The sequence below is a fragment of the Orycteropus afer genome, unplaced genomic scaffold (assembly GCF_000298275.1).
Source record: "Orycteropus afer afer isolate SDZICR_OR568_19922 unplaced genomic scaffold, OryAfe1.0 scaffold00190, whole genome shotgun sequence".
NCBI classification, from domain to species: domain Eukaryota; kingdom Metazoa; phylum Chordata; class Mammalia; order Tubulidentata; family Orycteropodidae; genus Orycteropus; species Orycteropus afer.
The window spans coordinates 5845607-5860638 of NW_006921777.1; the positions used below are offsets into that span (position 1 = coordinate 5845607).

At 41.8% G+C, this 15032-nt stretch overlaps 1 protein-coding gene across 1 annotated transcript; it reads left to right on the forward strand.

The window, feature by feature from the left end:
* The first annotated feature begins 207 nt into the window (after positions 1-207).
* On the forward strand, positions 208-1314 carry PHLDA1 (pleckstrin homology like domain family A member 1). The gene has a single exon (XM_007947564.1). The coding sequence runs from the start codon at positions 208-210 to the stop codon at positions 1312-1314; it is 1107 nt and encodes a 368-aa protein (XP_007945755.1).
* The last annotated feature ends 13718 nt before the right edge of the window (positions 1315-15032 follow it).

Genomic DNA, 15032 nt, shown 5'->3' on the forward strand with positions numbered 1-15032 from the left:
GGTGGTGATGGCCCCTCAGCGTCCTCTGGGCGTCAGGATTCGTCGCCAGGCAGCTGACCGTGGCCCGGGTCGGAGAACAGGAGTTTCCGCGGCTCTGGTCCCGGCAGCCTTCCCGAGGAAGGGGTGCGGAAGCGAGTGGGCGGTGGGAGGCGGAGCGAGGGACGCGGGGGGCGTGGACGCGGCCGGCTTTGGAAAGGCCCCAAGTTAATGAGGCGTGTGCCGGCGGCCGAGCGCCTTTCAGAGCCGGGCTTTCCCTCGCGCTGCGGGCGCCAGGAGCCGCCTTTTCCGCTGGGTGTCACTCGGGGGTGGGGAAGATGGCCCATTCAAAAGCACCGCGGGGGAGCAGGGCCAGTGCCCTTCAGTGAGCGCTCGCAAGAGGACGGCAGAGGCCCGGCGGCTCGCAGCTCCGGGACCTTGTGGCGCATCAGGACGCGGCTTCCCCTCTGTCGGGACCGGGAGCCGTCGCCGCCGTTCTGCCTACTGCGAGTCAGCCTCTTCTGCGCGCTCCGGGCGGGCGGCCGCGGCAGCCGCTGGGGCGAGGACGGCGCGCGACTGCTGCTTTTGCCCCCGGCCCGGGCGGCTGGAAGTGGAGAGGCCGAGCCGAGTGGCGGCCCCCCTTATGCCAGGAGGATGCTGGAAAGCAGCGGCTGCAAGGCGGTGAAGGAGGGCGTGCTGGAGAAGCGCAGCGACGGGTTGTTGCAGCTCTGGAAGAAGAAGTGTTGCATCCTCACTGAGGAGGGACTGCTGCTCATCCCACCCAAGCAGCTGCAACACCAGCAACAGCCCGGACAGGGGCAGGGGCCGGCCGAGCCGTCACAACCCGGCGGTCCCGCTGTCGCCGGCCTCGAGCCTCCGGTGAAGCTCAAGGAATTGCACTTTTCCAACATGAAAACAGTGGATTGCGTGGAGCGCAAGGGGAAGTACATGTACTTCACTGTGGTGATGGCCGAGGGCAAGGAGATCGACTTTCGGTGCCCGCAGGACCAGGGCTGGAACGCCGAGATCACGCTGCAGATGGTGCAGTACAAAAACCGCCAGGCCATCCTGGCCGTCAAGTCCACGCGGCAGAAGCAGCAGCACCTGGTTCAGCAGCAGGCGCGGCAGCCGCAGCCCCAGCCCCAGCCCCAGCCCCAGCCGCAGCCCCAGCCGCAGCCGCAGCCCCAGCCGCAGCCCCAGCAGCTGCACCCGCACCCGCACCCGCATTCGCACCCGCACCCGCACCCACACCCGCACCCACAACCTCACCCTCACCAGCAGCCGCACTTGCAGTCGCACAGCCACCGGCTTCTTCGCAGCACCTCCAACTCTGCCTGAAGGGGGCAGTACTCCGGCCAGACAAGGTAAGTGCGGGGCGACGCGGGCCATCGGGTGTCGGGACTCGGAATACCGAGGAATGGGTCGCCGGAGTGTGGGGATGGGTAGGGAACCTATCCACGAGTTTAGTTTGTGGGTGGAAAAAGGAAGGAAAAAAAAAATTCAACTTTTTGGGAAAGTAGAAAGAAGGGAAGCAAGCTGAAGCCAGGAGAAGCCAGGCAGAGAGAGGGGAAGGTGGGACTGGGAGGGGCAGCAAGGCATCCCTGACCGCCTCCCCGGGGACCCTAACCCTTGTTAGTTGGGTGGTGCTCATCTCAGCGACGCCGCTGGTTCTCTCGGTGTCACGAGCCCTGCTTGACTGCGTCTGGGAAACTCGAAGGAGCGTCCCCGCTGTCTTTCTGAGTGCACTTGGTCTACAGGTCTGGTCCAAAATAGAACTGAGTCTGGGAAGATTCTGAGTCCTACTTCATACCGTGTCGTTTCTTTCCAGGTTTTGAGGACTTGAGGAAGTGGGACGAGCACAGTTCTATTGTCTTCACTTGAATCGAAAACAAAACAGTCTCCCCGCCCCCCCACCAGATCAAGTAGTTTGGACATCATCCAACTGATAACTTGCGCGATCTCCTTAGTTTTCTGCACACTCTTCACGATGCAGGAAACAATTTCGAGTCAAGACTTTATTTATGAACCTTTGAAAGGATCTTCTAGTACAGTGGACCTTCTAGGGCGATGATGTACTGTAATTTTATTTTAATGTATTTTGATTTATGATTATTTATTAGTTTTTTAAAAAAATGCTTGTTCTAAGACATTTCTGAATGTAGACCATTTCCCAAGAAAGAAACTTTATGTTCAAAAAAACCTATTCCCTAGTAAGTCCTAATCTTGGAAAAGAAAAAAAGAAAAGGGTGGTGGAGAGAAAAATATTAAGAATCCATTCATTATTCCGAGTAGGATATTTTCAGAAGGTCTGACACTTTCCTTATTATGTCAGGTGGTTGAAATTAAATTCCGTGTTATGACTTTTATTTTGAGTTTTTTTTTTTTCTTAAGCCATGTTTTATGTACAATAGAAATTTAAAGAAGCTAAAGGTTTGGAATTGTGTAATTACAAAAATCTAATGCTCAAGAAATTGCTTTTCTAAAAGGATATCAGTAGTAATGATATCTGGTTTCAAAATGCCATTTAAAACATAACCTGACTGATAGTAGAATCAGATCTTGAATATGATAGAGCCGGGTCTACTGTAGGAAAATCCTTGCTTATATCTTCTGTGTGTGAGAGGTTTAATAGAACAGTTCTTTGTGATTTATGAGTGTAAATACATTAGATATTTTATTTAAAAAAAAAGAGTGGGGGAAAAACAGAATCATTCAGTTTATTTGAGAAAACATATGTATCTCATCCAGGCTGTAGACTACCCTTCTCCAAGAGCAAGAGCTTTGCCTACTTGACTTGAATCACATTTTTTGATCCTTTTACTTTGTTCTAGAAGCACACTGAAGAATCTCATAGTTTAAAATAGAGTTTGTAAATATTTCAAAGCAATAGGAGTCATAGCTTTTGTTTTCGTACTGAAAATAATGTGGATCAGAAAAACCTATGGTTTTGCTTTTTATGAACTATGAGAAATTTGAGGGTTATGTGTTTTGTTGTTAGGTTAGCAAAACTCAGAAATTAAAAAAGGAAGGCCTAGATAAACACTTGGTTTTCAGTTAGAAAACAGCCCCAGTCTTGTTTTTGTAGCCACTTACTCAGAAATCTTGGGGAATAAAAAGAGGATGTGCTTTTAAAGGTAAAACAAACCCTCTTCTGTGTTAAAAGGATGGTCAAAATCCACAAGGGCAGATGCAGCTTACATTTAAAAAGAGCCATAGATGATACCAAAGCCTCTTGGGGCTGAAAACCGCTTCCTATCTGTGTGGTTTTATGAAAGGGTCTCTGTGTTTTCCATTATCTTTTTCACACAGTCTTGGTCAGGATTTTTCTAGCATTCACATTGGAATGATCACTATTAGGTCACTGTTAAGTTATATAGTTGAGCAATGAAAATAGAATGGCATTCTAGAGATACTTTTATTCTCCTTCCATGGGGAAAAGAATTCCAAGATCAAATTGTTTTTTAGTGCAATATTTAAATGATGAAATTTTGAGATTGTAACTCTTATCCAAAAAGTTTAAGGGAAAACCAACATTCAAGAAAATGGCAAACAAACCTTAAGTAGACTTCCATGTTTAGTGGCTGTTTAGGTTGTAGGTTGTGAAGATACTCTGCAAGACTTTAACACTCATTTCATATATGTATATGATGAACTGCTTGCAGAGCCAAATCTAAAGGAGATTTCTTAAGCCAGGTTTGGATCAGTTTCCTTACAACTACTGCTGTTCTTTTTGGGGAGTGCCCCATGCAGAGTACTATAGTTGTAATACAAGATCATAATAATCCCAATTAAGCCATAGTTTTTGTCCAAATGAAGTTTTTCTTTCTAAATTCCTGTTCTTAAAGAAAAAGAAAAAAAAAAGGCAAAACCCATACCAAATACTTTTAAGTTAAAATTTGTGTAGGTTCTTAAAAAGGTGTTTGTATGTTGGCTTACAAATAGGGCTAGGTGGTCTCATTGTCTCTATATACACATATATACCCAGTCTCCCTCTTAGCTGCTGACATAATTTTTTCCCTCAGGAGCATAGTTCTTAATGGGACCCAGAGTCCTAGTTCCTTGTCTTATCTCTCCTCAGCACCTGCTCCTTGGTAGTCTGTGATATTTATGTTGAATGACCTTCTTTGTGGCCCTGAACCCCTGTTATTAATTGTAAGATCTGAAATTTGAAAGGAAGGGAGTAGGATGGTTTTTACTGTTTGACATTTTATGATGATTATGATTTAATAATTTTTTTCCAGAGCACCAAAAAGCGAGCATGCTTAACAAAACACGAAATGCAAATCAATTCCTCTCTCAGTGCCTCTATTCTATCTGCAAGGTAATTATGATAGCTGCCTAATAAAACCACCTAGTTAGGGAGAGCTGGTGGTGTAGTGCCTAAGGCATTTGACTGCTAACCAGAAGGCTGGCAGTTCAAACCCACCCACCAGCCACTCCCGAGAAGGAAGGTTGGGCAATCTACTTCCATAGTGATGGTGATTACCGCCTTGGAAACCCAAGGAGGGATTGCTATGAGTCAGATCCGACTCCACAGCAATGGTTGCATTGTTTGCTTTTAGGGTATTATGAGGCCTGACAAATCATCTTCAGGGAAAAAGGTAAAAATATTTCTTTCAGCCCAAGAAAGGGAAGAACACAATGGGTTTCAATAGAAAACCCATCCTTTAAATAAACATAAAATGTAAAAAGTTGCAAAATTAAAGGGAATGTCCTATCTGGAAACTGAACTTTTGTTCTGGAACTTGTGTTGGCACCGAGCCTCCAGGAGAGAGATCTCAGTAACTGTTGGATGGATGACTGAAAGAAGGTAAAACTGTAATTCTCCAGTGTCCAGCAGGTGGTTTCTCTTGCTTCATTCAGTGCTTCCTTTACTTGCTCTCATGTCCTCTGAGTACAACTGATATTAAGACAGGCTTTTGATGAGGCTCCTTAAACCTACTATCTTCTAATAGAAATCCATGTAGATTTGCATCAGCCCTACAAGGAGTGCTGAGGTCTGAGAGTAAATGTTTTAAACTCATTGCTGCTGTGGAGTTGAGTCATTTCCACCTCAAAGCCACCATATAGAGTTTCTAAGGCTGTGATCTATGGAAGCCACATTTCGTGCAATATGTATACGTAAGACTCACCTGGGGATCTGTAAGAATCACCCGGGGACCATGTTAAAATGTAGGTTTGGATTCAATAAATCTGAAGTAGAAATAAGGGGTATCTGGTGGCGCAGTGGTTAAAGCATTCTGCTGCTGATCTAAAGATTGTCGATTCCAAGCCACCAACCATGCTACCCTGTGGGAGAAAGATGAGGCAGTTGGCTTCCGCAAAGATTTATAGTCTTGGAAACTCTGCAGGGCAGTTCTAGTCTGTCCTATAGAGTTGCTATGAGTCAGAATTGACTCAATGGTAGTGGATTTGGTTTGGGGTTTGAGGTGGAAATGCAAATTCTCAGCAGAGGTTTGAACCATATTGAACCAGTTCAAAGTCCTGGTTTGAACTGCCGACCTTTTGATTAGCAACTGAGTGCTTAACCACTGCCCCACCGCGTCTCCTAGTAATGACTCTTTCAAAAGGCACATTTTTTTTTTTCTCAGAGAACAAGTCAGGATTCTCTCATCATGTAGAAATCAAGACAGCTTTATCATTTCACTTCACATATTTTTCCAGTGAGGAGAAAAATACCCCTTACACATCCATTAAAGGAGTTTCCCTCACTTGTGAACATCCTTATGATGACAGGCTGAAGGTGAAAAGCCTGTTTTTAGCTCTTCTCTACTGTCATATAACAAACACTCTCTCTTTCTCTTAAAAAGCCCCAATTTTAAATCTGACATTAATTGCTGCCAGTGTGTGAGTTTAAACACATCCCTTGCTTTCTGTCCCCAGGGAAAGTAGCTTGGTTTTAGCTCAGCTCCTGGTGTTTACAATACCACCTTCAGTAGCAGGCTTAGAAGAGGGGTCCAAGGGTTTTGGGAAGCCTGGAGCTGTACAACTGGAGCTTTGTGAGACGAGGATAAGCCTGTGAACATTCTGGTTTTTTTTTTTTCTTTTTCTTTTTCTGTAAATGTCAAACTAATTGGTTTTTGCTTTACCAATAAGATACTCTGTAGAATAAATTTTAAATCTGGAAGTTACAGAACTTGGTTTTTAATTCATCAGTGACTCAAGAGAAATACACATATAAAGCAACCTAAGATGTAATAATTGTAGAAGTGTGTTGAATGGAATTTTAGGAACTACTCTGTAAATTAAATTCTTGACAATTTGAAAGGAGACTTTATGACCTTCAGATTTACATAAGATTGGGTGATGGAGTGGCCTGTAACTTTGTTGTTAGGGTATCTGTCAAAAGGGAGCACAGGATCCAACAAAGTGTTCTTAGAAAGAGCATTAATGTCTATTGAAGGAAGCAGAAGGGTTCTGGGTCATTAGAAGTGTCTGCATTTTAAAAAGCTGGTGGAGACTGCTATTCAGTGCCCACAAACCAGTGTGATGGCAATCGGCTGGACAGTGGCAAGCAGGTTTTAACAATAGGTGGTCCTTCAAGATAACAGTATTTATTTTGAGGTGAAAGATAAAATCACTGTCTGTTATATTCTACAGTGAGCCTTCTTTTTAAAGTTTCAGAATATGCAAATGCCAGTTTCTGAAAAGGAAGTACCATTGTGTACCAAATACTTTTTACAGAATATCATATTTGTGAAATTAATAGTGTGGTCATAATTTGTATAAATATGCCATTTTATTTTGGAGAGATGTGATTTATTTTTCATGTTTTCAAAATGCATTCCATTTCAAATAAAGTATCTATTGAGAGGATCTTGGGCCTTTTAAAGGACTTGTTTACCTGACACATACATTGGCATTCCTATGGGAAAAAGGGCTTGGCTGTTATTAAGGCAGTGACCATTCTGGGAAGAAAAGACCATTTGTGAGATTAGATATTCAATTTTTTTAAAAAAAAAATCACGTAGGAATTTTGAAGATGATAGAAATTCATTCAGATCTTTTAGTGAAATAATTAGGTTTCAGAATGCTAATAAATTTGAGTTGTACTTTCTGTAGTGCCCAGAGGATGAGAACTGATCCCTAGTGAATTAACTTAAAGGCAAGTTCCCTTTTGGGTCCCAGAGAGAGATTCTAGTCCACCTAGGTTTCTTGGGAAAGTGAGGACTTGACTCACAATCACATTTCACATTTTAAACAGATTATCTATAAAGCTCCCCGTTTTGTGTAAAGACCTAAGAGGGACTTGATTCTTTGACAAAGCACAACTTTACTCTTACGATCTCCATTGGCATCTAAAAACCTTTAAATCTCAAGACATTAAAATGTATATAAATGGGGAATTTGAAGGCACATTTCTTAGGATAGTCTTACATGGAGTGCTTTACTACTTCTTTTTAAAGAGAAATGGAATCGGGGAAGACATATTACTGTCATTGGGAGTACATACATGAAATACATGTATGAAGTAGGTATAAAACAGGGTGGGTAGATTCAAGCCCCACTTCCACCTCTTGCTAACTGTGTAGGTCTTGGCAACTCAATTTCCTTCTCTGTAAAATAGAAAAAAAATAACCTTAGGGTTATTGGGAAGAAGCAATAAGTTAGTACAAGTAAAACAGCTTAGAATAGTTTCTGATACTATGAAGAAAGGAGCTCCCTATATTTTAGGGTTGACAAAAGGGGCTTGGAAATCACTATAGCCACATGAATATATAATATGTGGTATTTTGAAGCTATGATTTTTATTTTCTAAAGTCTCAACACCTTTTTTTTTTTTAAAAAAAATGGTAATAACAGTATGATGGCAACATCTGCAAATTTAACTTTGAAAAAAGGTAAAAAAAAACATTGTTTGTAATAACTACCATCTCAGTAACTGCTTTCATTTTGCTTATTACCTATCAGTCTTGGTCCACATGCTTATGTATTTGAAGTTAGTTACAATTAACTGAAATACTCGTATATGGGTCTGTATGGGTTCCACCTGGATTGGCCGTTCAGGACAGAAGACACATATAGTCACCATGTAGGGCATCTTGGTGACAGTCATGTTCTCAGCAGTCCTTTCCAGAAATTGCCCTCAGCCCTGTCTTTAAGGAGATCCACTTTGCCCTCGGACACATCCCCTCATTGAGGGCAGCCCACATCTAATGATTGGTCTTTGGGGTTGGGTAAAGGCCAGGTTCCATAGTCTCAAGACAGACAACTCTAAAAGGCCATCTCAGCTCCAGAACTTCTTTTAGAATTGGCTGAGGCCTTTTTCAAAAATGACTTGGTTTTGAAGTTCAATTCTCCCTCTGCCCAATTCTGTTTCCTTTGCTTCCTCATAATTGTGCTTCCCCAAAACACACCCCTTGCCCTAAAACTTCTTGTAGTCAAATCTGAGAACCTCAGAATCTGTTTCTCAGGGAATCTATCTATGACTGTATCTGTCTGTAGGTGTATATATACTCTCAGGTCCATGTTTCTGTAGGAAGGCTGGTGGGTGGGGAAAAGGCTATATAGCATAATGGTTAAGCCTAGGCTTTTAGGCTTCTTGTTGTATGGTATCAAGTCAATTCCATCTCATAGCAACAGAGTAGAACTGACCAATAGGGTTTTCTTTACAGGAGCAGATTGCCAGGCCTTGTCTCCCATGGAGTAGAAAGGCTAGTGGGTTCAAACCACCAACTCTTTGGTTAGCAGCAGAGTGTTTAACCTTTGTGTAACCAGGGCTCCTTAGGCTTTAGAGTAGTAGTTCTCCAACTGGAGTGATTTTGTTTCTCAGGGGACATTTGGCTGGGGATAATTTTGGTTTTCACAACTGGTGGTAGAGCTAAACATCCTCTTCCTACGGTGCCTGGGATTGCCTCCCCACAACAAAGAATTATAATGCTCAAAACGGCATTAGTGTTGAGGTGGAAAACCCTGCTTTAGAGTCAGATGGACCAAGTCTTGTTCTTATTAACCTTGGGAAGTGGTTCAATTTTTTTTTAGCTTCAGTTTTCTCATGTATATATAAAGTACAGTAATAATTATACTTGTCTCATGGAGTTTTGAAACTAAAATTAGATGGTTCACACACATAAAGGTCTGTTGCTGTTCCTGTCACAAAGTAAGCATTCAATAAATTGTGGCTATCATTATCATCAGGGAACCGTGGTGGTGCAGTGGTTAAAGCACTTGGCTGCTAACCTAATGGTTGGTGGTTCGAACCTATCAGCTGCAGATGGGAGAAACCCCCCATGGGAGAAAGATGTGACAGTCTGCTTCTGTAAAGATTTACAGCCTTGGAAACCCTACGGGGCAGTTCTGCTTTGTCCTTTAGCGTCACTATGAGTCGAAATCAACTACACAGCCACAGGTTTGGTTTTTTGGGTTTGGATCATCATCATCATTATTATTTAAATTCATAATTTTAATGAGAACATAGTATCTCATTGATGTGTTAGTTCACTCATTTGCCTATTGTCATCCTAGTGAGTTTGTTCTGTCTTTATGCCATTATCAATAATAGTGCAGTAAATATCTTCCTTTATACATCATATTGAAAGAAAACACTGACTTGGATTCTAGTTCTGACTGTGCTTAGTCTTGAGACTTTAGACAGCTCGCTTAATCTCTTGGACCCTTAGTCTGCTCATTTGTAAGTGGAAATAATAACCTGCCCTTTAGAAGCTATTATGGGCATAATATGAAGTGGCAGTGAAATCTACATGAAGTCAAGTCTCAGTGCCAACAATTACCCACTTTATTACAGTAAAGCATTATGTTAATGAAAACACTGTTTTTATCTGGATACCATTTTTAAGGGGGAATTATATATCCATGCACATAGGTGTATTCCAATACAAATAATTGAGAGTTAAGAAATAGGATGTCACTGAACTAGAAAAATAACATCAAGTAATTCCTAGTTTTTTTTTTGTTTTTTTTTTTGTAGAATTTGAGCCAAATTTATATTTAGGTTGAAGTAGAAGGAATCATATGAACACAATATTGCAACTGTCCAGAATTATTAACTGAGGACAACCTGAATAATGAGCTCACTGACCATATGAATCCATTGGCCTAGGTGTTTTTCCTTGCTTTGTTTCTTTCGCAAAGACTTGTTGAAATCCCTCACCCACAAAGGCCATCATCAAGTGAATGTCATGATGTGAGTGTTTTAGAGCGTTGGCCTATTTGCCTAGAAAGTAGGTCTGATTTTCGAAGATGGTACGGGTGGGGGCCAGAGGCCTTTGGAAATTTAGATGACTGTGGGTAGACTGTTGATGTAGCTAGGTTGTATTGATTTGAGGGCTGTTCTGAATCTAATTTTATCTTAAAAGATTTGTTAAGACCTGAGGACAGAGAGATTTACTTTGTTACCTCTTGATACCAAAAAAAAAAACCCCAAAACAACAAAAATCCCCCAAAACCCTATTATTACCATTGAGTTGATTCTGATTCATGGCAATCCTGTGTGTACAGAGTAAAACTGCTCCATGGGATGGGTTTTCTTGGCTTTAATCTTTATGGAAACAGTTTGTCAGGCCTAATTTTGCAAAGGTGCTGGATGGGTTTGAACCAGCAACCTTTATGTTAGCAGCCAATTGCAAATCACTTGCACTACAGAGCCAGAATTAACTGCTTCTGAGGTAGGGTGGATGTGGGAGTGGCTTGCTTCCTACCGGGACATTCACCTAGGATATTTGATGTTTAGTTAGACTCCGGAAATGAAAACTTGAGAAAACAGCCTATGTGGTTATATTGCATATTTGCAAACCCTGCCAAATCCATTTATAATAGAGTGAGCAAAACAAGCCACAGTCTTTTAAAGCCAGACATCCTGTGCTTCTGAAGCCACTGATAAGTGAGTGTTCAACTACTGTACAGAAAGAGACAGGAAATGACTCTTGGGGAGTTTCAAAGTTTTAATTATGTCATAACTGTCCTCCGTTGGCTTTCCCCTGAAGCCGACAACTCATACTGCTATTTTGCAAGTATTTTGAACTTTGCCATAGCACATTCTACTGAGTAGGGCGGCTTACCCTGTGAAGACTGACTCATCACCTCAAAAGAGCAGACTGGCTTTGTGATTACAGGGAGTCCCCAGATTACGAAGAGTTCTGTTCCTAAGTCTATCTTTAAGTTAAATTTGTATGTAAGTCAAAACAGATACCTGTTTTTGTATTTGTATATAACATCAGTTAGTCAAATGTTTGTCTTAGTATATAATATATAGTGTACCTTTCTATGCATTAAACACATTAAGGAAACACTTCTAGATACAGTCAAACATCCTTCACATAATGATGCAGTAATAATAATGATAATATTTCGATGTGAATAGCAAAGTAGTTGCTGTTTGTTATTACCAACTATTGTGTGTACCTCCATTTTTTAATATAATATGCTATGTAGAGGGTGGGGTTTGGTTTGTTAGCACAGATTATATGTAAGGTAGATGTTTGTAACCTGAGCACTGCCTGTAATCACAGTCAAAAGAGCCAAACTGGTAACCATTTTAGACGTATTGTCTTTCTAGTTTTTAGCTGCTAAAAAAATGTTCATTTCTACAAATCTTGGCTATAGTTAGTAAATATATACCTGTCTTTAATATCTTTCCAAATAAACATATATATATGTACATATACATGTATAGGTGTATATTCAGTTTCTGGCTAGTGGCCGATGGAGGTGGGTTGGTCAGCTTTTTGGTGTGGAGCCTGACATCCAAAGGATTTGGGCAAAGCTGGCTTCCCCAGAGCTTGGAGTATCTTGCTCTGAGGGTGAGTCCTGCCCCATCTGAACACCTATTACAAAGCGGTGGTGTGTGGTGGTGCCAGGTTCCTTTGTAATATCCTGTTGCCAGTGTTTCATCACTGGCACTGGAAGGAACGGCTCTGGTTTCAGTGAGAGAACAATCTTGTGACTTACCCTTTTAGTTTCTGACAGCAAAGGAGACTTCCAAGGTAGATATTAGTATATGAGTTTTTATTGCAGGTATGAGAATGAATTTGATCTTTGCCACAACACACTGATTCATTATGAAAAACAGACAAACAAAAAACAAACCCACTGATGTTGATTCCAACTCATATAGCAACCCTATAAGACAGAGTAGAACTGTTGCTAGGGTTTTTAAGGGATGATCTTTACAGAAGCAGACTGCCATGTCTATCCTGCCACATCTTTCTGTGGAATGTCTGGTGGGTTCCAAACACTGACCGTTTGGTTGGCAGCCATGTTTTGCTACCACAGTTCCTTTTGATTCACTATAGAATAATTGTAGTTGTTGCCAGAGATTCAAATTAAATTCCAGATGCCTATAAAAAGTGCCAAGTAGCTACTGAAGAACTAAATTTCATAGTTCTCTTACCAGCTGGTGGTCTTTGGTGTGTAGAAATTCTTTGAACAAATGTTCCTGGTAAAACTTCAGGTCAATAATATACCTATACACATGGTGAGTTTGAAAGAGAGCTGATCATAGAATTTCAAAAATTTATACACAGTCTCATTCCTCCTTCCTCCTTTTACAGAGGAAGGAAATGAAACTTGGAGGGTACAGTGATCTGCCCAAGGTCACACAGCCAGTTAGAGTCAAAGACAGGATTAGGACCCAAACCCAGTTCCCTTGATTCTTAATATTCTTTTCACTGTATGGTCACTTTGCTAGGCTTGGATCACAATTTATGTAAATTCAGGACATTGTTATTCTTGCAAATAATCACTTGAAGCATCCAATGTCTTCTAAAACCAATCATAACTTATTTTAATTATTTAAAATCTTTTAAAGGCATTTTCAAGATATTGAAAACATAACGTTTAATTTTAGTTTTTTTTTTTCTTTTAAAGTGAGTCATGTCTTTCTAAATCTTATCCACATGGATTAACAGAAACCTCAAACAAAAGGCAATTCATAAGAAAAAAAAATACATATTTTGAAATAGACATTTTAAAATGTGGATATTAGAATATCTTCTTCAAAATGGATTAAAAATCATTTACATAGGACCTGGGTTAAATAGCTCTTTGGAATTTATTTTGTCTTATGACTCTTAAAATATTCATGGAATGTTTCCAGCATTGCTAGTCACCACCAAGGCCTTGAAATTATCTGTGGAGCTGAAAAATGTTGAAGTGATTTGAATGTTTATACAGTTCCTTGAGGAGGTTGTTGACCGGCTTTCCTAGCCTCTGTGGGTAGGTGTCAGGAGAAATGCTTCCTGAAAAAGATCGATTGAAGATAATGGATCTACAGAGATCCATGAGATCTGTGTAGGTAGCATGGTGAAACTTGTTGTTCTAAGAAATCTGATAAATGTAATTCACATAGACCAACATTCAATCATAAATAGATTATGACTCACCTCACTTCTGTTCAAAAACCCACTGCTGTCAAGTCCATCCTGACTCACAGTGACCATATGGGACAGGATAGGACTGCTTCATAGGGTTTCCAAGACTTTAACCTTTATGGAAGCAGACTGCCACATCTTTCTCCCATGGAGTGGCTAGTGGGTTCAAACTCCAACCTTTTGCTTAACAGCTGAGCACTTAACTACTGCACTTCAAGGGCTCCTTACTACCCACCTCGGAGATTAAATATGCTGTAGCTCTGGTAGCATAGTGGCTAAAGCACTTGACTGCTAACCAGACGGCTGGCGGTTCAAACCCACCAGCCACTCCTCGGAAGGAAGGTTGGGCAATCCTACTTCCGTAGTGATACTGCCTCGGAAACCCAAGGAGGGGTCGCTATGAGTCAGGGCTGACTCAACAGCACATAACAACAACAACAACATAATATTCCCCCATGGGCGCCTTTGATTTAAGAGTTCAACTTGAAGAAGATTTCAGAACTCACACCTAAATTTAATTGGGGAGAAAAAGTAGCAGGCTCTCCAGTAAGTATGTACACTCTAGCTTCCAGTAATACAGTTTTGAATTAAAAATTATGTATGCGCCCGGTGACTCCAGTATTTCCTCTTACATAAAGTGACATTTTACGGGGTTTCATTCATAGCACTTGGCTCCCGCCCGGAGTCACAGCACTTGTCACAAGGCTGTGGGTTGCCTGCTTGTTCTTATGCAAGTGATGACTGGGAGGGCTTGATAGGGGGTAATGCTGACAGCCTCTCTCTCCGACAGCAGATTGCCAGCATTCTTGACCCGGGTATTCTGAGAGCCTGGGAAAACACTTTGATATCAATGTAGCTTCAAAAAACAATATCCAGTTGAACCAAATGATTGTGTCAAATGGGTCTACAGAGCAGCTTTCGCGGGGTTTGTCATTTGTCCATACTCCTGCTAAACCTCACAGATTCATGACTATGCTAGTGTCATAATCAGGGTACCTTCTTCCTTGTATGCATTTAGCTTGACATATAAAATCAATATTCTTATTTCAAACTCATTGCACAAAAGTTTATATATAGAATAGGGATGAAAGTCAAAGAGTGCTTGTGAACTAGAAATATGGAAAGCAGCAGATATGAAATGGAGGAGTCTCAGATGTAAGGGTGGCTGAGAGGATTCTATCTTCCTGATAGGCAAGGTGCTAAAGGGGCACAGGACAGCATCTTCTGACCTCCTCTAACTACACAAGAGGAAGACATAATCACCATCAGCAGCCCAAGGCCTGTTCTTACAAGGTGAGACATGCCGCCACCCTCCATCCTCTTACTAACCTTGTAACCTTGTTCCTCCCATGACACCCACCACCTCTCTGCTGGGTTCAGTAATTCACTGCAGTGGCCACACAGAACTCACAGATCATGGGGTTTATTAGTGAAGCAACAGGCTACAATTCAAGTTCAGGAACACACTCAGTCTCTCTCAGCAGTCGGCTGTCTCTCTCAGCAGCGCTTTTCTCTCACGTCTCTCTCTCAGCAGCACATACCTTTCAGCAGCACGTCTGTTTCAGCAGCGCATCTTTCTCAGCCACCAGTGAGAGAGACTCTCTTCTGCCTCTGTTGTTGTTGTTGTTGTTATTTGCCGTCGAGTCAAACCCGACTCATAGCGACCCCTCCTTGGGTTTCCGAGGCAGTATCACTACGGAAGTAGGATTGCCCAACCTTCCTTCCGAG